Consider the following 22,575-nt stretch of genomic DNA (forward strand, 5'->3'; position numbering starts at 1 on the left):
TCTGGTATGAGATAACATGAGATAAGCCAGACAAGTGAGATAAAGAGATAATGAGTCACATTACATGTTTAACCCTTCCAGTACAATGACCTTCCATTTTTTATTTTGTGTTATCTCCAGACGATAGTGTTCAATGATAGAAATGCCTTATCGTGGATGGGTTTAAAAGTACTTCCAATAAAGACTGCTGATGACAATGACTAGATGGATGTGTAGTGCGTCTGGTGGGAGGCAAGGGGGATAAGTTTACGAATGAAGAGTTGGGAGGATGGATGGAATTGAAGTATATTGGTGTTGTGATAAGGGCGGGTAGACAGAGATGGTCTGGGCATGGTAAGAGGATGGAGGATGATAACTAAGCTTTTTTTTTTTTTTTTCATCGAGGCGAACATGCACTTGAGAGTTTGGTGACGGTTGGCTGAATGCAACAATACTTCATAATCTCCTTACTCAGCATTATTAATTGACAATATATATATATATATATATATATACAGGGTATATATATATATACCCGTATATGTATATACAGTATATATATATATATATATATATATATATACAGGGTATACATATATACCTGTATATGTATATACAGTATATATATATATATATATATATATATACAGGGTATACATATATACCCGTATATGTATATACAGTATATATATATATATATATATATATATATATATATATATATATATATATATATATGTGAGGGGGAAATTTGGGTTAGTAAATGTTATTCGGACATACTGCATTCAGCCAGTCATCACCAACCTCTCAAATGCATCATGGCCTTAAAAAAAAGGAGAGAGAGAGAGAGAGAGAGAGAGAGAGAGTAGATGCAGAAAATGAGAAGTGTGAAAGTCGGGGTAAGGCTGTGAGAGGCAGCCTGAAAAAGTTTTGGGATGAGGTCACAGAGCCAGACCTCAGGGATGAGGAACAGAATAGGGAGGCTGCCTGAGACTGAGCAGCATGGAGAGTCACTGTTCTGCATCTAACTTTCACAACAGACTACCCTCCTGTTCAATGATGTTTTATTTCAATCTAGTTACTTTTGGACAATTATATTTAATTTCACAGTGGCCTTCACTTAATATGGCCTGGCTCCTCCCTGTGGTGCATGCCTCTCACACCATAAGACTTACACACCTCATGCATCTCACTTTTACAACATTCTCCTGTTCTCTGACATTTTTCATTTCAACCAAGTTACCTCTGTGCAATTATTGTATCATTTTGTATCGTTTATAAAGGCTCCAGCATGCTTGCAAGCGTCAGCTATGGTCACTTAATGGTGATTCTCCACACTGTTCAATCTCTGGCAGCATTCCTATCCAGTCCCATAATCCAAGAATAACTGGTGCCCCACCCAATTTTGCCCCTGCACTCAGTACAGTACCATAAACTGGGGTGAATTCGGACAATTTTTTCATTTTTTTGTGCCATGTAATCTAGTTTTTAATTCAGTCCCAGATCTTAAGTATTGTATGTGGGGCTGGTCCACTAGGGTATCGAATCATAGCAGTAAAAAATTTTAAATGTTTCATATGTATTTATAGCAAATATAGTAATGGGTGTCCGAATTTGTACTCAAATTTTGGTGAATTCGGACACACACTATAAATTTGTACATAAATAGAAAAGGAATGCATATGACTACCCTGGGTTCCCAGTTTAGTCTCGGCCGTATGTAGGGCCATTTCGGATGTTCTGGGGCTTTTAAAAAAATGTTCTTCCAGTACAAAAATAATGCCACTCCCTGACAAAATAAGCTAATGAATATAATGAGATATGAACACAACAGCAATTTTATTTTTTTCCTTGGTTTAAATAAAACATATTAGAACACATGTAGATAATAAAAATCTACCTACAAACCTTAGTACAGTATATACTTAACAATCATTTCTTGACTGATAATTTCATTTTTGAGAGACTAATGGAAAATTAGTTAAAGGTGATATATAACATGATTATTTGGCTTTACCAATTTTTTGCTTGCCCTTTTCACTAAGATAAAGACCTTGATCTCCACCAGTTCTTTTCTTAAATGTTCGAGTCATTGGGTGACCTTGCTTAAATAGGTAGTACCGTACCATAAAAGCTCAAGAGTATACCTGTAAGTGACACATATGAACCCAATTACACACAATATCCACATCTGGCAATTATAGGCAATTGTACGTTATAAAAAGTGTAATTTTTTCGTCCGTACTCCCCCTGTCCGAATTCACCCCAATGTCCGAACTGACTCCAATTTGCATTAAAATTTTAAAAATTTCATTAAATGCCTAATTAAGAGATTAACTGAGAAGATAACGCCAATTACTTACTTTGCACTTTCACACTATGCATGAAAGTACATCTGGGCACCAAAGCTTTCCCTGCATCTATTCATTAACATTTCTGCCAAAGGAAGTTTGCCAATGTTACAAATTTTATTCTTTTTACATATGTTTGCTTTTTAGTATATATTTGGTATGTGTCATGTGATATATTAAATATCTTTATACACAAAAGTACAGTAAAGAACTACAAACAATTGGGAGCAAACAGATTTCTAATATGTTTAGTCATTATTAATTAATTTAAATAACTTTTTATTGCAATAATATCCGAAATCGCCCCAAGTCCGAATTCTCCCCAGTTACGGCACTGTAATTCTGCCATGATTTCTAAAAAAAAACCTTGCCAGTGCCCCCAAGTCACCACAAGTTAGCAAGTATTTAATGTGTATTTTGTGTTTACCAACCCAGATTGTTAAATCACTCCAAAATATATCTTAAACGTGAATACTCTGTGATGGTTTATTAGACTATGAATGAGCAAAACTACATATACAGTTACCCAAGCCAAGAATATGAAGAGGCCACTGTAATGAACTGTAGTGGTGAAGGGATTACCTAAAACAGTCCTTCCTCTTGGTAGTGGTGAAGGGATTACCTAAAACAGTCCTTCCTCTTGGTAGTGGTGAAGGGATTACCTAAAACAGTCCTTCCTCTTTGTAGTGGTGAAGGGATTACCTAAAACAGTCCTTCCTCTCAACTCTTCAGCCATAAATTGGTGTTGTGATGAAGAGGGGCAGTGTAAGGTGGTTTGGGCATGTGGAGGGGATGGAGGATGACGTCTGAGTCCACAAAGTGTGAATTGTGAACATCAGGGGTAGAGATACGAGAGGCAGACCAAAAATGACGTGACCTCAGGAATATGGGAGTGAATAGGAGGCTGCCAGAGATCGAGCAGCATGGAGCCCCACCATTAGGCAACTAAGGCCAATGCATTAACCCCTAAACCGCGGGCTTGTTTTGCTCTGACTTGCATTTCCCGCGGGCATATTCGCGCTCCAACAGACTCTCTAAAAATATTTGCCAAAAATCAGTTATTAGTCCTAGAATATTAAAATTATATATGCATATGGCACATACCTTCAACTTTCTCCTGGGATGTTTGTTGAACCTTCGTCGAGTACCGTAGGACTTATGGAGACCTCTGAAGTTGGGTAATGAAGTCTCCACTTTACACTTCCCGACAACCCGTAATATAATTACCACAGCCTGATATTATCACTAGAAACACTATTCTATGATTCTCAAATAGTTTGGAATCCATACTCCAAAAAAAAAAAAAAAAAAAACTGTGAAAGCAATGAAAATTACGAGCGCGTATGACCTTCCCACTTGCGATCGTTCGCCGCTGGTGTTCTGTCATTTATTATTCATAAAACCCCTCACACTTTATATTTCTATTACTATATAACACTTATATATATCTACAGTCTTTATCCATAAGTTTCCTTCAGTAATAGTAGTTTATTGTCACTGTAGGCATTCAATTTCTCTTTCAGTAAAATACGTAGCATTCACTTTCTCATCCTGTATACTAGCGTTGAAAGTGAATGTCACTTTCACCCTCACTTTCATAACTCATAGTATTCATACATGCTAGAGTGAAACTTTCACTTTCATTACTCCTAGTATATATATTCGTATTCTTATATTACTACTCATTTACATTTCTATTTACATTCTCTATTTTATTTACATAATTTACATTGCTATTTTATTTACACTGTGTTAGGCACTGTCACTTGCAGTAACTTATAAAACTATTTTCCACTGTTCACTTATATTTACATTCATTCCTTTCACTTGCTGTTTACACATTATTTACATTTCCACTTGCACTGTTTTAATCACCAGAAAGATCATAGTCACTCTCTATCATTTTCATTGACAAATTAGCCAGTTCACGTTCCACAGAAGTCACTTAGCCCTTTATCTCTTTCCACACTAGGTTTAGTAGGGGGTAAAGGTCACAGGGCCCTTTGCATGGGGCTAAAAAGCGGCAGAATTGGACAGGCGCGAATCCGACGTGCTTTCACCTTGAAAGATGACAGTAAACTGATACTGGTGGCCTGCCTAGGGGGAGTGCAATGCTGCCAACATCAGCCTTGTGACAGCTGCTAATATATACGCTATGAAATGATTGACAGGAAATCTAGACGATACATAATAAATTAGGTAGTTCCAGGTGAATGTAAATATCACTTGGGCTTCTCCCTTCCCTCCTTATATATATTTTTATTATGAGAATAGATCATACGGCATATTTCAAGGGGAAATAAACAGCGAAAATTAGCGAACGAGTGCACGTGAGGTGTTGTCAGGTGATAATTAGGAAATTCCAGGTGTATGGCACTATCACTTACCTTATTTCTTTTTTGTATATATTATTTGGTATAAGAATAGGGCATAGGGCTTATTTCAATGGATGAAATCAGTGGAAAATTCCAGGGAAGATTTACTTAGCGTAGCACGGCCGAGGGGAGGTAGGGAGGGGAGTCAAGAACGGGGAGAAATGGCTAAATTGTCAACAATGGACGGGAGTACAGATGAGATTTGGAGTGCTGACTAGTGTTGGACACTGGCAGTACTGATAGATGATACAAGCCACCACTTGAAAGCCCGGGCAAATTCAAAATAACACAGAATCACAAAGGTGACGCCCCGCGGTATGATCCCTCGCTCCCAAGCGTCACGAATGTGAGGCCCCGCGGTTAAGGGGGTAAAAAAAAAAAAAAAGAGTGGGAGGTGGGGGATGGAGGAAGAGAATTCCAGTAACTGCCTCTGACCATAAGACTACTGAAAAAAAACAAAGAAAAAATATATATATATATATATATATATATATATATAGTTATATAGTTATATGAATAGATTAATTTAAAAACAAGATCTTACAAAGTCGGTCAGTGTGCCCAGATACGTGTGAAATTTTCAGTTCTTTTCCCAAATCAACACTTTTGGACAATGTTTTACGAGATCCTTGATTTTTTCCCCCATGTTAAGGCAAATTACAGTGATTTATACATCATTACTGCAACATTATGTGGATTGGGCAGAACTGAAACTTTCAAATGTACCTAGGCCTTGTGATACACACTGTAAGGCCTCATTTTAAAACTAACCTATGCAAATATCTATACTGCACATATACCTTTTATCTAAGCAATCTTATCGTCAGAAATGGATACCGTAACTATCTATCTATCTACTGCCAGATGCCTTAATCCCGTAAGGGGTGGCTATGAACAAATCACCTCCACGTCGCCCTGTCCCCTGCCATTTCACTGCCCTGCTCCCAGCACCCCCCCCTCTCTCATATATCTCTCCACTCCATCCCTCCACCTCATCCTTGGTCTCCCCCTCCCTCTCCCCCCCTCCACCTCACTCACATACACTCTCCTCATCAGTCTCTCACTCTCCATCCTCTCCACATGGCCAAACCACCTCAGTGTGTTTCTCCTAATGCTTCCCATCACATCCACATCCACACCACAACGCTCCTTCACAACCTCATTTGTTAGTCTGTCTCTCCATGTGACTCCACATTCACCTCACTCACATACACTCTCCTCGTCAGTCTCTCACTCTCCATCCTCTCCACATGGCCAAACCACCTCAGTATGTTTCTTCTATTGCTTCCTATCACATCCACATCCACACCACAACACTCTTTCACATCCTCATTTGTCAGTCTGTCTCTCCATCTGACTCCACAGGCTCCTCTCAAATACCGTAACTCTTGTAATAAATTTATGTCTAACGCCAGCACTATAGCATTTGTTAAGCCTGACTATACTCTACATGGTGTCACATAAGTCTGGGACCATGGATTTGGATATAGGTAAGTCTGCAATACCAACTGGGTGCAGGTCATCAACTGTGGGTATTTAATTTCGTATTATTGCACTTTCAGACAACACCTCCATTTTCTTTTGGTTAGGTTAGGTTAGATAATTTTTGGTTTTGGTTAATCTAAGTTTGTTCAATTGTGATTTTAGGTTGATGAAATTGTTTTTCTGATGATTTTCATTATTTTGGATGAATTTTCAGCTTCATTCCTACCGGGAGTTGGTGGTTTCTCTGTTCCTAATTATTTAACCCCTCATTTTCCCTGACCTTTGAAGCCCTTCCCACTTTGGAGGGGTTTTGAGACTGAGGGAGGTTGAAACAGTGTCTGAGAAACTACTGATTTCTGGTAAAAATGAAGGTTACATTCGTCTGAAACACAACAAAGATCGTTAGAAAAATATGTTGTCCGACACTGCAAATTTACCTTAATTTGTATTTGGGGGATGATGGTTGGTTGCAGAAAGCGAGAAGTGTTAATGTTAGAGGTAGGGTTGTGAGAGGCAGACTGAAAATGACATGGGATGAGGTCATTAAGTGCGACCTCAGGGTTAAGGGACTGAATAGGGAGGCTGCCCGAGATCGAGCAATAAGGAGAACTGCCATTCAGTGACCAAGGCCGAAGCATACAGGCATGTTGGAGCCTTCAAAAACAAAAGCCTTATCCCTATTACTAAAATACAGGTTGCATTTTTCTACAATGATTTCTGAAGCATATGATGACACTGCATATTTTAACCTTTTTGCATCACTGCCTCCTTAAGTGTAATTTAGGACGCAGGTGTATAACATCTAACAGTAGCATAACATGTCCTATAAATGATTATCAGCATTTTGACTTCGCTCAAACCCACTTTTGTACAGTTTTAATAATATATGTAGTATTTTTTTTTTTTTTTTACTTTTTTTTAAGTCAGGTAGAATGTTACTGTAAAGCATCACTGGTGTAGGCCTACTGAATCACCTGACGAAATTTTGCAGGTACCGTATTTTGGTTACTTCTCCCTGGCTATACATCACAGTATTTCAGAGAGCACGTACAAACCCCCATTACCCGCTGCAACACCACTCACTATGTACACTTCCCAGCGTCCTGTCAATATTACATAACACCATTTCTTTCAGCCTAGTCCTACCCGTCCCCGGCATATTCCACCCAATGACCTACATATCCATCACATTCACTTTAAATGAGAAATTTCGGTCCAAACATCCAACCATTTCGTGATCTGCTTGCTCCGCCGAGGATAATATATTAAGCCTATTTACTCCATAAATATAAATTATGACGAAATCCCGGCTCAGCTGATCATCCCGGGGCCAAAACAATGAACGCTTGGTAGCCGGCAGCCCGTTTTTCCTATGCCATTGGTTCTTTCATGGAATAATATAACTTATCTTCGCTTATTTATTCACTGCTACACATTACCTGTTGGCTGGCAATAAGCCTGGTGGCTGCATTTCTGAACAGAGCCATGGTGGTTGTGTGTATGTGCCAGCGAGTCTTCGGCTGCAGCTCAACCCAACACGACGTCACCTTCTAGTAACTGTATACCCGCCCAACTCCACAGAAAGTAGCCCAATAAAATAGCCCAGTAAAAGCCACTCTTCCATTTTTATTTAACAATATACCATCCCAAATTACTGTTTTAAAGTACTTTTTCATTTCAATTATAAAAGATATATTACATTCCATCCAGGATGCATGCAACCAAATAAGTGTACTTAATCCAAGAGTAATGCAAAAATAGCGCAATCGGGCGTACTCACTGACCTGGCAAGCTAAAACCAATGAACACGATCTGCTGATTTTCCAAATGGAATTGATTTGATATGAAATATACAACTTCTTTTACCACGAATTACATCAGCAAGACAGTTTTAGATGGAGACAGAACTGGTGCACATATTTAGATCTCTAATAATAATTTGGATATGTGGTTTTATAAAATTTCGTTTCCAAACAAGTTCATTATAGCCTAATAATAACCACCATTAGCATTTGCAATACAAAACGATACAGTGTAGAGTGTATAGCGCTTTTCATTAAATAGGAACAGGCTATCTATTAGGATACGTTCACGCTAATCACAGCGTGCTAGGCAATAAGAATGTCAGCCTTTCATGGAAGAACCGAAGAGCAGTAGGTTAAACGTAATTATCTGTGAAATACCCGCCGTGACGAACCACTACCAAGACGTCGCGATCCCAACCCCAGGAGGAAACCACGGATGGGTTGGTAAGGATCGCGGGTCGTCCCGGTTAGAGGGACGTATATGTCCCCAACGGTTCCGCGCCCGTATTGCCCGCAACAGACCCAGCGGTAAGATTTCAGTCCGGGGGCACTACCTCTCATCCGGACTAGCCCTCAACAGGTTCGGGGTGGGACTAAAGCTCTAGTCCCGAGCAGCACCCATGTGACGGCCTCCAGCTGCACACAAGAAGGAGACGGCCTCCGCCACCCACCAAAGGGAGACGGTCTCCGCCACTCACCAAAAAAGAGACGGCCGCAGCCGCTCACGAACGGAGACGGCCTCAGCTGCTCGCTAAAAGGAGACGGCCTTAGCCACTTCCAAACAGAGATAGCCTCCAGCCGCTCGGGTGCTGCTCCTTTCCCTTTCCCTCCAGCAGGAACCAGCGACGCCCTCCAGTCACGTCTGGGGAGAGAAAGGTATGTCCCCACCCCTCCTGTACCTGCCCATGGGAGTACGACACTGGTGACGGCTTCCAGCCGCACCAGTAGACAGGTGATGGCCTCCACCTGCACCTCGACTGCACGTCACTCCCCCTGCAGGGCACTGGTGACGGCCCCTAGCTGCGCCTGCAGAAAAGGGATGGCCCCCAGCCACCCTCCCCCTGCTCTTCTTCCACAACGCAGCCTCCGGGAGGATCTCCTTGGCCTGGAGACAGTGTGGCACGTCCCCGTGCTGCCCCTGGGAGTGTGTGCTATCCAGCCAGCGCCTGTGGGAGGCAACCACCTGACAGACTCCTGCCTGAGGCGACGACACAGCCCTACCCTGATAGCGGCCCAGCAGGAGGAAGACCGCAGACCCCGGACTCCCCGAGGTGCCCCTGCTCCCCCGGGGTGCGCCCTCTCCAACTCCAGGCAACCCTCTCCCCAGAGTAGGCACAAGCAAGAGTGCCTGCTCAACCTGTTTGATTCTAGCCTGGAGGACCAGACCACCCCGGCAGGCCCCACGAGCAAAGGGCCCCTCTCCATGCCCGACCACGACATCACCACTGAGGGTCATCCCATGGCCCTTGAGAGTAGGGACACCTGACAGGAACCCTCTTACACCTGGCTGACACCTGGGGCTCACCCGGTCCCCATAATATAACTGGGGGAGGCTGTGGCTGAATCGGTAGAGAGGCGGCCTGCAGTCCTGATGGACCCAGGTTCGAATCCCGGCTGGGGGAAGGAACAGTTTAAGGATTCGAATTTCATAAAAGCAGACTTTCCTGATCTACCAGATGACCCGCCGACATGTCAAAAAAGTACCCCCGCTATTGCCAATACACCAGTCCTGTATGAGACAGCCCTAGCATGTATTCAATATGGACGGTGGGTGTTAGTGCCGAAGTGGTGACATGTGGAGGTGCAGGAGGACTACTGGACCTTGGGATAGGCTACTGTCCCCGAGATATAGGCCCCGAAGCCTTTGCCCAGAGTCGGACACATTGAAAAAAAAAAAAGTGCAATAGTGACTGCTCAGGTAAAAGTGATTACCGTGCCTATAGTACTCACACGCAGTGCAGTACTTGTACCCTAACAGACAACTCAACATACTCATGTGCCCAGATGAAAGACAGTGTTGTGTTAGAGCCTGTATCACTGTGTAATAACTAATAGGGCACTCAGACTGGTGTGTTAAGTTACTATTTTGTACCATACAGTGTCCGTTCCGTATCCTGCGTGATACTCATTAACCAGTCAGGACCCTATAGTCCATTCAGCCCAATTTTTTTTTCTTTTTATGGAAGAAGAAGGAACCAAAGGCCATGAGCCCGCAGTAACAGTTCCCTCCAAGAGAAAAACAAAATACAATAGAGAGCCAAATTCAAGATCCGATCATTTCGAGATGCCTGGACACTGCGTTTGAAAGACTGGAGATCATAGGCAGCAGGAAATACAGACAGAGGGAGACAGTTCCAGAGTTGACCTGTTGCATAAATGAAAGACTGGGAGTAACGGTTAACTCTTGCATTAGAGAGTTGGACAGAAAAGGGATGAGAGTTTGCTGCCAGACGGGTGCTACGCGCCCGTCGTAGAGGTGGAGGAATGCAAGCAGACAGTTCAGAGGAGCAGTGACCATTAAAGTAGCGATAGAAAAGAGATAAAGATGCAACAGTGCGGCGAAGAGACAGAGGTTGAAGGGAGTCAGTAAGAGGAGGAGAGTTAATGAGATGAAAAGCCTTTGACTCCACCCTATTGAGAAGAGCTGTATGTGGGGAGCCTCCCCACACATGAGAGTTGTACTCCACACAGGGGCGGATAAAACCCTTGTATAGAGTCAACAATTGTGCAGGGGTAAAGAAAGAGCGGAGTCGGCTTAGCACACCCAATCTCTTGGGAGCAGATTTTACAAGAGATGTAATATGATCTTTCCAAGATAAGTCCCGAGTAAATGAAACCCCAAGCATGTTCAAGGATGATGCAGGATTAAGCTGAATATTAATAAACATTAGTGGGTATACCTGTGGAAGATTTTGTCGGGTTGACAGGTGTAAGAACTGAGTCTTAGATGCATTAAAAACAACCATATTATTTTTACCCCAGTCAGAGATACGAGCCAAGTCAGACATTAGGTGTGCCATAGCCTCATCCCTTGTTTGTTGAAATAACTGTTGAGATGGGCGTTGCGAGAACCGAATGGAAAGGTGAAGGGTGGAGTCATCAGCGTATGAGTGGATAGGGTTAGATGTACAGCTTAGAAGATCGTTGATGAATAAAAGGAAGAGAGTTGGTGATAGGACAGAGCCCTGAGGAACACCACTGTTGATAGATCTAGGAGAAGAATGATGGCCGTCTACAACAGCGGCTATAGAACGACCAGAAAGGAAGCTAGTGATGAAGGCACAGATAGAAGGATAGAAACCGTGAGAGGGCAGTTTGGAAATTAAAGATTTATGCCAGACTCGATCGAAAGCCTTTGAGATGTCAAGTGCAATGGCAAAGCTTTCACCAAAGTCCCGAAAGGAGGATGACCAGGAGTCTGAAAGGTAGGTGAGAAGATCGCCAGTGGAGCGTCCCTGACGGAACCCGTACTGACGATCAGAAAGAAGGTTGTGATAGGAAAGATGCCTTAAAATTTTTCTATTGAGAATTGACTCGAAAACTTTTGAAAAGTGATCATAAATAGTGTATTGTGTGCAATCCACACTGTATTGTGTAGAGGTTGTGATTTGGTTAATAGGTTATACATGTTAGGTTGTTGCCTAGAGTTGTTGTGTCCTGCTCTTCTTCTTGTGTATTCTAGCTACGGTCTCAAAAAGAGGACCCCGGCACATTTGCCAGGTGCTTTAAGGACGAGAAGTCAGCCTTAAAACATCTAGCGTAACAATCTGGTATGCCAAATTAAAACCAGAAAAACACCTTTGTCGGCGAGGTACTAGCGAGGCCATTTAAATCGAAAAGCATTGAAATGTGGCCTCACACCTCGAGGATGCCTGGAGTATGTTGATGGTTATCTACCTACCAAGTTTCATGCTTTTGCAACAAACTGTCCGGCCTGTGGCTCTCTTTTTGAAGATTTTCGACACACTGCTCTTGGCGCGTATCACGTGATGTGATGAAACCTGTCAAAAACAACCCTTCAAGGACTGGGCTATCATATGGTGCAAACCATGTAGTGACTGGCCCTGTGGTTGCTGAGCTTCTCAAAAGCGTTAAGGTCGGACCAGGTTGGGCTGGGCTGGGCCGGGTCGGGCCGCTCATATGTGAGAAAATGCCACTACTTCAGAGACTCGCAAGGGCTTCACCCTTGCTTGTGGTAAACATTTGAGATACTCCCTGCAACAGTTGGAATAGAACCCACGATCACAGTTTCCACCGTACTCCATCGTAACTCTGTTAATTGCCGTTATCTCCCCCCCCCCTCCTCTGAATAAAAGAAATTGCTCTCAAAATTACCTTCATTGTGCATGTTATCCCATTGTCAGGCCTGGAGTACTATATGCTGATTTGTTCACAATTTTTTAACTGTATGCCAGTCCTTCACCATGCTTTTATGTGTAAATTAAGATTAACATTTAATTGTCATATTTGCAATTAGCATCACCCAGAGAAAAGGATTAAACCTACAACATCTGCGTGATTTGATCTGAGATGCCCGCCCCCATAGGGAACCCAGGGAGGGGTGTCGCAACATCCACCCCAGGAAGGGCCCACGTGCACTCATCCCAGAAGGAAACCCTGGGGAGGCGTATGGAGAGAATGACAGGCCTGAGAGAAATGGGCCTAGGTGCCCCACGACCCTGTGCCCCTCTTCCTCTCAACAAGACCACCAGCAGGAAAGCAGTTCCGGCCAACTACATCACAGCCGGGCCATCCCTCTCCAGGATCAGGATGGGACTTGTCTCCAGACAGTCCCAAGCAGCACCACGGTGATGGCCAATGTACGCACCAGGGAAGGGACAGCCACTGCACGCCCTACAGCTGTTGCCCCCTGCAGCCCTGCGGTGATGGCCACTGTACGCACCAGGCAGGATATGACGGTCACTGTATGAACGTCAGCTGGTAAGCCAGGTAGAGGCAGAACTGCGGTGACGGCCACTGTATGCACTAGGGAAGGGTCAGCCACTGTACGCCCTTCGTCTGCCTCCTCCTTTGGGAACAGCATCGCGGTGACAGCCGCTGTACACACTGGGGAAGGGATGGCTACTGTATGGCCTTCAGTTGTTGTCTCTAGGGTTTGTGGAACCATGGTGACGGCCACTGTACGCACCAGGGAAGGGATGGCTACTGTACCCCGTTCATCCACAGCCCCTGAGGCTACCCCTTTGGAGGAAGTCCCTGGCTCGGCCCACCACCCATCTGGAGGCCAAATGGAACATCTCTCTCTCTCTCTCTCTCTCCTCATAGGTGCAGCCCCCCAGAGGAGTTGCAGTTCAAGGAGTTGTGGTGAGGGCCTCTTCCGGACCTGGGGATCCACGCCCTACAGGCCGCCCCTGGACAATGCCCGCCACTGACAGATACCACTAGGAAGGGACGCCACAGGAAGCTCCTGACGGCGGTCTGACTTGGTGGAGACCACAGCCCTCAGTTACCCAGGGATGCCCCCAGGACCCCAGGGCGTGACCTCCCGAGCCCCACCTGCAGATGACCCTCTGCCAGGAGCAGGTGAAGGCAGGTGCGCCTGTTGGCCCTGTTTGGCCCCAGTCCAGAGGGCCACACTGACACCATAGGTAAAGGCCCCACCAAGGAAGGGCCTCCCTGTACGCCAATCAGCAGCCCCACCCAGACGACCTCACCCCTGGCAGTAGTTCCGTGCCCCTTATGGGAGGGCACGCCTGACGACCTACCTCCCACGCCAGGGCGCCACCTGTAATCAGTCCAGGCCTCAGCAGCCCAAGAAGAACCTGACAGTGTTTTTCCCTTTATTGTGTGTTATGTTCTATGGTGAAACCTGACAGTGCCCATATTTACCTGCACCATATATTATTGTGTATATCAAAGCCTGACAATGCCCATATTTACCTGCACCATATATTATTGTGTATATTGAAGTCTGACTGTGTCCATACTTACCTGCACTATTTATTATCGTTGTATATTGTGAAGGATAATAATTAAGGCAATATAAGTGTTATGCTAAGTGTTTTAAGGTCGATTTATTCTCCTCCCTATAGTACCTGGCGATTGAGCTGGGGTCTTCTTTCTAGACCAGAGCTAAAATACACAGCGAGAAGAGCAGGACACATAAACGTTAGGCAACAACCTTACACGTATATTAACCAAGTCACAACTTTTATACAATACAAATGAGAATGACACACAATACACTATTTATAATTATTTGGGCTGGATAGACTATAGAGTCCCGACTGGCTATTGAGTATCTCGCAGGACACTGGACGGACAGTGTACAGCACAGGATATTCACTATATATAATGGGTTGGTTAGGTTGGAGTATCAGTCTGAGTAACTTATTAGGTGCATCACAGTGACCCAGGTACTAATATAACGCTGTCTTATGCCTGGGCGCAAGAATTATACTATAGTCACTTTTAGGAGCAGTCACCGTAGCACTGAGCAGGGCAAGGGACTCTGGTTGCATTATGGGAACTGGGTGAGTCCCACTAGGTGTTGGTGGGTCCTTGTCAGGTGTCCCTTCACTCGAGGGCCATGACGGGACGACCCTCAGTGGTGATGTTGTCGGTCGGGGGCTATGGTTGGGCATGGAGAGGGTCCCTTTACTCGAGGAGCCTGTTGGAGTGGTCTGGTCCTCTGGGCTGGGACCAAACAGGCTGAGCAGGCGCTCTTGCCTGCACCTACTCTGGGGAAGGGGTTGTCTAAAGTTGGAGAGGGTGCACCCCGGGGGAGTTGGGGTGCCGCTGGGAGTCCGGTGTCTGCAGTCTCCCTTCTGCTGGGCCGCTGTCAGGGTAGGACTGCGGTGTTGCCTCGGGCAGGAGTCTGTCAGCCTCGTCAGGAGGTCATCGTCCTCAGGTGCTGGCTGAATGGCACAAACTCCCAGGGGCAGCATGGGGCCATGCCACACTGTCTCCAGGGCAAGGGGATCCTTCTGAAGGCTGCCTTGGGGGAGGAGAGCAGGGGGAGGGCGGCTAGAGGCAGTTCCTCTCCTGGAGGTGCGGCTGCATGCCATCATCGGTTCCCTACAAGGGGCATGATGCACAGGCGAGGTGCGGGCGGAGGCCGTCACTAGTGTCTTACTCCCATGGGCAGCTACAGGAGGAGAGGGGACGTGCCAAGTTCTCCCCAGATGCGGCTGGAGGCCACTGCTGTTTCCTTTAGTGGGGGTAGGGGGGCAGAGCAGCTCCCGAGCAGCTGGAGGCTGTCTCTGGTTTGGAGCGGCTGAGGCCATCTTTTAACGAGCGGCTGAGGCCACTTCTTTTTGTGTTAGCGGCTGAAGCCATCTCTACTTGCCAGCGGCAGAGGCTGTCTCTTTTTGTGTGAGCCGTGGAGGCCGTGTCCTTCTTACGAGAGGCTGAGGCTGTCTCTTTTTGGTGTGCGGCTGAGGCCGTCACAGGGGTGCTGCTCGGGACTGAAGGTTTAGTCCCACCCCAAACCTGTCGAGGGCTAGTCCGGTTGGAAAATAGTTCCCCCGGACTGAAATCTTCCCGTTAGGTCTGTTGCGGGCAATAAGGGCACGGGGCCGTAGGGGACTTATGTCCCTCAAACCGGGACGACCCGCGCTCCTTACCAGCCCCTCCGTAATCTCCTACTGGGGTGGGGATCGCGACATCTGGGTGGTGGCTTGCCACGGAGGGTATTTCAATAAGTGTAAGGTTGGTTTGCCGAGTTTTTATGTCCTGTTCCTCATGTAGTGTATTCTAGTTCCGGTCTCGAAAGAGAATCCCGCTCAGTAACTATAGTCGCGGCGCGTGACTCTGAGGTTGTTATTATCGTGCTCTGGCAACCTACCATTCAAAAGTGCGTCTAATTTCGTGTATAATATGAGAAGCATGTGATTCGTGTATAATATGTTCGTGCATAATAATATTCGTGTATAATATATTCGTGCATAATAATGATTCGTGTATAATACGACATGAAATCGAACGCACTTTTGAATGGTAGGTTGCCAGGGTACGATAATGACAACCTCAGAGTCGTGCGCCGCGACTACTGTATAGTGCTCTTAGGGCGAGAAGTCGACCTACAAACACCTAGCATAACATGATCCATGAGACAATATGTGTACGGTATGTTTTAGTACCTATTTTTCTTATTTACTGTAGTCTGTTAATTAGGTTAACTGACAGCAGTAATATGGATGTGGATGTGATATGAAGCGTTAGGAGGAATACACTGAGGTGGTTTGGCCATGTGGAGAGGATGGAAGGTGAAAGACTGACGAAGAGAGTGTATGTGAGTGAGGTGGAGGGGGGAAGAGGGAGGGAGAGGCCGAGGATGAGATGGAGGGATGGGGTGGAGAGGTATATGTGAGAGGGGGGTGTGAGTTGGGAGCGGGGCAGTGAAATGGCGGGGGACAGGGCGACGTGGATGCGATTTGTTTGTGGCCACCCCGAACGGGATTGAGGCGTCTGGCAATAGATAGATAGTAATATGGGCTTTATCACATACTGCCTTGTCGTCTTTTATCGCACTCTATTGCTTTATTTAAAAAGTAGGTGGGAGATATTTAAACTCCTGAAAAGCTGCTTAACCCGCTGAATCTGATGACGTATATGTAATAATTTACTTTTTCTGTCTTCCAGACAGTTTCATCCGGGTTAGAGGTAGGCGTTGAAATGGATGTAATATTCATTAACCCCTTGAAAAGAGTTTTTATAATTTTTAAGTAAATCACTTGGTAGCAACGTGAATAAACTAGAGCAAATGTGCTACCGGATTCAAGGATTAATGCTCTAATACAGGTAAAATAATGAACAAACATATCCCGTTAACCAGTGGCGACAGCGACCACTGGATTGTCATTGAGGAGGTCGTGCGCCGCAGTTGGTGGGCGCGTCGTCTGCTGGGTGTTGTTGCTGTCAAACTCCCTGTGTCCCTCGTCACGGTGAGTCCCACTACCCTCCCTATTTGACTCTTCCCAGAGGAGGTCATTTGATTCCCAACTATGACTGAATTATCTCACTGTTACTGTGGTTAAATGACAAATATTTCTCTCCTGGTATATCCCTTGTGCCCCCCTCCAGCTGCAGACGCCGGATCCCCCCTGAGTGGTGGTTTGTAGTGCTTCCCAGTTGTAAGGGAATATGTCAGCTTCAGGTGGCTGTGGCACTGCCTTTCTATTATTTCTGTAATTACCTATGACCGAGTACTTGTTGCCGAAGTATAAAATGGGGAGTTAAGTGTACGTTATGTTCATGGGATGGGGGAGTAGTAGTGGGCCCGGGTGGAGCGTAATGTGTAGGGTTGACAATCGCCTTCTCCTTCAGTCACCGATTTTCACGCACAGTTGTCCACTTGTTTTCCCCTGATATCTCGATAATTTGTTATTTTCTGTCGAGTATATGAATATGGCCAATAAATTCAATGTTCTCTTGGTTTTTCTGTGTGCCAATTCGACCCAGTTTAGAGGCGAGATGAGTAAAATGGGAGTGGCCTCTGGATTCTGGCCTAGATGTTATGCAATGTTCCTGGATTTTCGTAGTGTGGAGGATGACAGATTGCAAGTTTTAAAATATCACCATTACTCAGAGCAGGATTTACCTTTATTTTGGTGTAGTGTCATGGTGTTTGGTTAAATCTGTGGAATTGTCAGTCATCTTGTCTCTCTCAGCTTCATGCATGATTGATCAGCTGTTAGTGTATGCCTCTCGCTCTTGCTTGCTGGTGCATGTGAGAAGCCCAGATGGATGCTTGCACTGGGACAAGCTGGGGTGATATTGTGGCCAGTGATAGCAGGGAATGAGAGACTGACTTGGAGAGTGTGTGAGTGAGTCATGTGGAGATGGGGAAGGGGAGACCAAGGAGAAGATGGGGGGGATTGGGTGGTGAGGTATATAAGAGAGAGGGGGTGTGAGTTGGAGAGAGGACAGTGTGATAGCAGAGGACATGGTGGTATGGAGGCAATTTATTTGTGTTCACCTTGTATAGAAAGAAGGCAACTGGCAGTAAATACCTAATAGATATGGTAGTGATTTTTTTTTTTTTTTTTTTTTTTTAATGAAGGATGGAATCTATAAAGCTGCCATTCATAGGTGTTGAAAAGTTTATGCCAATTATTAATTTGTTCAGAATGTAATTTATTTATGACACCCAGACTTGGCCTGAGTTACACACTGTAATTATGATGCCAAAATTGGGTCTGAAATATGTTGCTTTCAGTGTTAGGTTTTTATTCAAGGAAGAGGGAACCAAAGGTCAGGAGTCTGCAAGATTGTACTCTCCAAGAAAAAATAAAAACAAAATAACAGAGAGCCAAATTCACGATCTGTTTGTTTCGAAATGGCCAAACACACTGCATTTAAATGACTGGAGGTCATAGGCAGTAGGAAATACAGATAGAGGAAGACAGTTCCAGAGTTTACCTGTTGCATACTTGAAGGACTGGGAGTAACAGTTAACTCTTGCTTTAGAGAGTTAGACAGAGAAGGTAGGGAGAGTTTGTTGCTAGGTGGGTGCTGCATGCCCACGGTAGTGGTGGAGGGATGCAAGCAGATGGTTCAGAGGAGCAGTGACCATTGAAATAGTGACAGAAAAGAGATAAAGATGCAGCAGTGTTGCGAAGAGACTGAGGTTGAAGGGAGCCAGTAAGAGGAGGAGAGTGGATGAGACAAAAAGCCTTCGACTCCACCTTATTGACCGGATCCTGTTAGACTTGGTTTGTGTCTAAAATTGATGAGGGTCTGTAGTTAACCCTTTGAGATTTTTGGCCCTCCGCCGATTGTGTCTGTGCCAGATTCAGCCTGGTGCACATAGAGTGCACCGTCGTGCAGGGATATTTGTAATTAAGCGGCCACTAACTTTTTATGGTAGACTACTGAATTTGGTACCATTTTAAAGCTGAATAGTTGCTGTTTATCGTAGTATGGTTGAAAAAGGTAAATATGGTAGCTAAAAGGCCAATAGGACAAGTAGAAGTTAGCCAAAAAGGAAAAATCGCACACCCTTCCATAGAATAATATTTGTAAAAAAAAAAAAAGTATTAGAGTTACATGAAATTTGATTGCACCATGTCAATCTGCAGTAAATTACCTTTCCATTGATATATAGGTTCTGGCAATTTACGCTAGTTTTCACAGAGAAAAGCGAAAGCTCTCGCTGTCACACAGGCAAATATCCATGCTGGTAATACTATTATTCATGGTAAAAGCGAATTTATTATGCATATCTGTCTGATGTACTTGTCAGTGTAAAACTAATTAGTTGGACAAGGATAAACAGGCTAATGTATGTAGAACAAGCCCAGATAGGATATGGAAAACATGCAAAAAAACAAATGTTGTTTCATATGACTCGAATTCGTGTCATCAAAATCTCAACGGTTGGATTTATGATGACTCAAAAACGTGTCCTCGGAATCTCAAAGGGTTAATTTAAGATTACCAGTACACATCTTCAGATTTTAAAAACTGTTGCAATGCTGGTATTCAGTGATCTGAATAGCTATATTTTACAGTGGGAAAACGTAGTAAAGGCAGTCATCGAGCAACGCTGACAATAGGGACTGGACAAGGACTGTGCCACTCAAGCACACGTTACTTTAAAAAATATACGGTATTTGCATGTACAACAGTATAGTGTATTCTTGCGACTTTCCAAAACTCTCACATTTACCCTTTCTTACCACCATACCCCACATAAATTACCCCCTGCTTATACCCACCATCAGGCAGAACACTGAAAGAGATATATTAATGTTGTAATTATGAACATGAATGGTGTCAATATAGCATTAACAAGCACAAAAGTTTGGCTGGGTACTCGTTGTGTTGTTGATGCGTAGCTCCATGGCACTCTTCCCCCGCCCCCCGCCCCAAATGTTGTCATCATTGTTGAGGTGTTCCTGCTCCTGCACTTCCTTCTTTAGCATCTAAGTCAAGTCCTTCAAAGTCCAGAGCTGAAACAGAGCTGACCGTGTCCTCTGGTGCTTTCATTCACACCATGCTTTTTGTCATTTCTGTTTGCCTCTTTCCCTGCTGTAACTCCTTTACTGTTTCATATTTCTGGGCATATATGAAGATGTGCTGCTTTCTGGGTGGCCGGAGCTGATCACACGTCATGACTAGGGGTCAGTGCCCTCACTGGACACTCAGACACAAAAAAACAATTGCTGCACAGCGTTGGTAGAACTTGGTAAGATATGAGAAAGGACCGCTTGTGCCCAGGACAGGTACCTGGACGTTAGCCAGCCAATCATGGTGAGTCTGGTGGGTGACGTCACCATGCGTGACTGTCTAATTGTGTCGTCAGGCCAGCTGACTTTCCCACAAGCTTGAGTTTTTACCCTTGTTGATTATGATGTTGCATTATGCTGACTGTGTCAGAACAAAAATATATTACTCAGCAGCCATGGGTTACTAAAGGATTGATTATACTGTTCAGCAGTATTGTAGTGGGAGTTCTGGATTTTCATACCACCATCATCCACTCACCTGATGTAGTGCAGCCAACTTCCTTTATCTTTATCATTCTTTTTCTGTGTCTACCTTCCTCTCTATCTGTTTCTCCCCTCTCTCCTGTCACTTTTTGTAAGTGGCGCTGTGCTCTTCTTTCCTCTTCAGGTGGCTCTACACTGAGTGACAAGGCTGTTGATTTCCTGGAACTCTGGAAACCATTTACAGTGCTGGGTGGTAACCATATAACCAAGTAGTAGGGTAATCTGCAGCCTACTATGATGCCCTTGTTAACTGGGTGGAGAGACAAATGTGGTGTCCATCTGGGAACCAACCCTCCACACTCTTCCCCGCACCTTGCTGTGTTGAGGTGCTGTCTGTGCAGTGGGTCATTGCATGGGGTGGCCTTGTGCCGACAGATGCCGACAGATAGGTCTGCTTGGCCAGACAGACTGTGCTTACTCTACAACAACAGCAAGAATTTGAAAAAGAAATTGTTTCCCTTTTTATTAGCATGTGATAAAATAATTCTCCTTGATAAAACGAAGTCATGATAGGTGCGAAGGGCATGAATGAAGTTAATTGATACCGTGGAATAGAGACACAGCGGAGTAATGTGAACTTTGCAGATTTTTAATATTTCCAAAGTTTTTTTTTTTTTTTTTTTTTTTTTTTTTTTAGGGAGGGGGTCACAAATTTTACCTGGGGATAAGAAACATCTAGGAGGTTATCATACCAGTGCTAAACTTGTAGTTGAGATGGGATTTGTGACTGCTGTCTCTCTCTCTCTCTCTCTATCTCATGGACAAACTTGCATCTTGTTGTAGCAGCCATACGATGTGCCATGAGTCAGTATATCTTTTCACCAGGTGGCTGTGAAGGACTGCTGTCTTTATATGCAGTAGCTAATTTGAGTTCTGTCTATCTCTCTGTCTATTGCCAGTCGCCTTAATCCTGTAAGGGGTGGCCACAAACAAATTGCCTCCATGTCGCCCTGTCCCCCACCATTTCATTGCCCTGCTCCCAGCTTACACACCCCTCTCTCAGATACCTATCCATTCCATCCCTCCATCTCATCCTTGGCCTCCCCCTCCCCCTCCCCCCCTCCACTTCACTCACATACACTCTTCTCGTCAATCTCTCACTCTCCGTCCTCTCCACATGAGTTACAGTATTATATTTTGATAAGAGGGTTGTTGTTGTTGTTGTTGTTGTTTGGTCATAGAAGGCTCATGTTGTGGATGTGAACTATGGTCCTTGTTCTCGGCAGTCAAGGAAGCTCCCTAACATCCCTTTCTTAGTGATTTGTTTTTGGATCCTGGAATGGTTAATTAATACAAAATTTGTATGTTATTTATCCTGAGTATGATGGGACTGGAATTATTTAAATGACAGAAGAGAACCAGGGGTGGATCCAGGAATTTTCGGTGGGGGGATCTGATTCGCTGTTTCAACCAAAGACTTGACGCGACATACCGATATTTCAATGTTGAAATTGCCTCTTTATTCAATGATACATGGCTGGTGGGGGGGGATGCATCCCCCCCATCCCTCCCCCTGGATCCATCCCTGAAGAGAACAGTAATGAGTAGTAAGGAAACTAAGTCGCTTAGGAGGAGGTGTTAGGGAGGTGTCTTAACTGACGATAATACAGACCTTGGTGTAGCGTAGACTGAAAATACCTTGGGTTTTTGTGGGTTGTAAAGCATATTTGGGCTGAGTTCCTGTAAGCCAAGAAACCATTTACAACGCTGGGTGGTAACCATATAACCAAACCATACATGCTTCCTACGTGTCAGCAAGTTGGTAGAAGGTTAGTGCCCCTGCCTGTAAAACAAATAACTCAAAGTCAAATGGCCACCCCTTATGGGATTATGACATCTGGCAATAGATAGATAGATAGATAGATAGATAGACAGCCAGGAGGATGGTATGCAGCCACCACCACCCACTGTGTAAGGGAGATGTATCACTCTTTCTCTGGCCACTCATCAACATTAAGCTTCACGCCATAAGAAATCACTGGTTATTCTGAAAACACTGGTGGGATTCGTGAAGGCACACCACAGGCCACTGGATCTCCCCGCAGAAAGGCACATCCCAGCCAAGAGGTTAACCTTTCAGTCTGTTATTGATCATGTGTTTGTTCTCTCGTTGATTTGGCATTCA

General features: G+C 44.6%; 2 protein-coding genes across 4 annotated transcripts in view; one reads left to right on the top strand and one right to left on the bottom strand.

The window, feature by feature from the left end:
* Positions 1–7,729, bottom strand: part of kdn (citrate synthase) — a 28,296-nt gene extending 20,567 nt beyond the window's left edge. For both annotated transcript variants that reach the window (XM_080268407.1, XM_080268406.1), the window contains exon 1: positions 7,630–7,729. In XM_080268407.1, the coding sequence (XP_080124533.1) occupies positions 7,630–7,677 (48 nt within the window). In that variant the 5' untranslated portion in view covers positions 7,678–7,729. The remainder of the gene's footprint in view (positions 1–7,629) is intronic.
* A 9,128-nt stretch (positions 7,730–16,857) lies between these two features.
* Positions 16,858–22,575, top strand: part of LOC145394567 (secernin-3) — a 51,769-nt gene continuing 46,051 nt past the window's right edge. For both annotated transcript variants that reach the window (XM_080268409.1, XM_080268408.1), the window contains exon 1: positions 16,858–16,901. The gene's annotated coding sequence lies outside the window, so the exon portion shown is untranslated. The remainder of the gene's footprint in view (positions 16,902–22,575) is intronic.

The sequence above is a fragment of the Coenobita brevimanus genome, chromosome 27, assembly GCF_032717465.1.
Source record: "Coenobita brevimanus isolate Jiangsu-jjx chromosome 27, ASM3271746v2, whole genome shotgun sequence".
NCBI classification, from domain to species: domain Eukaryota; kingdom Metazoa; phylum Arthropoda; class Malacostraca; order Decapoda; family Coenobitidae; genus Coenobita; species Coenobita brevimanus.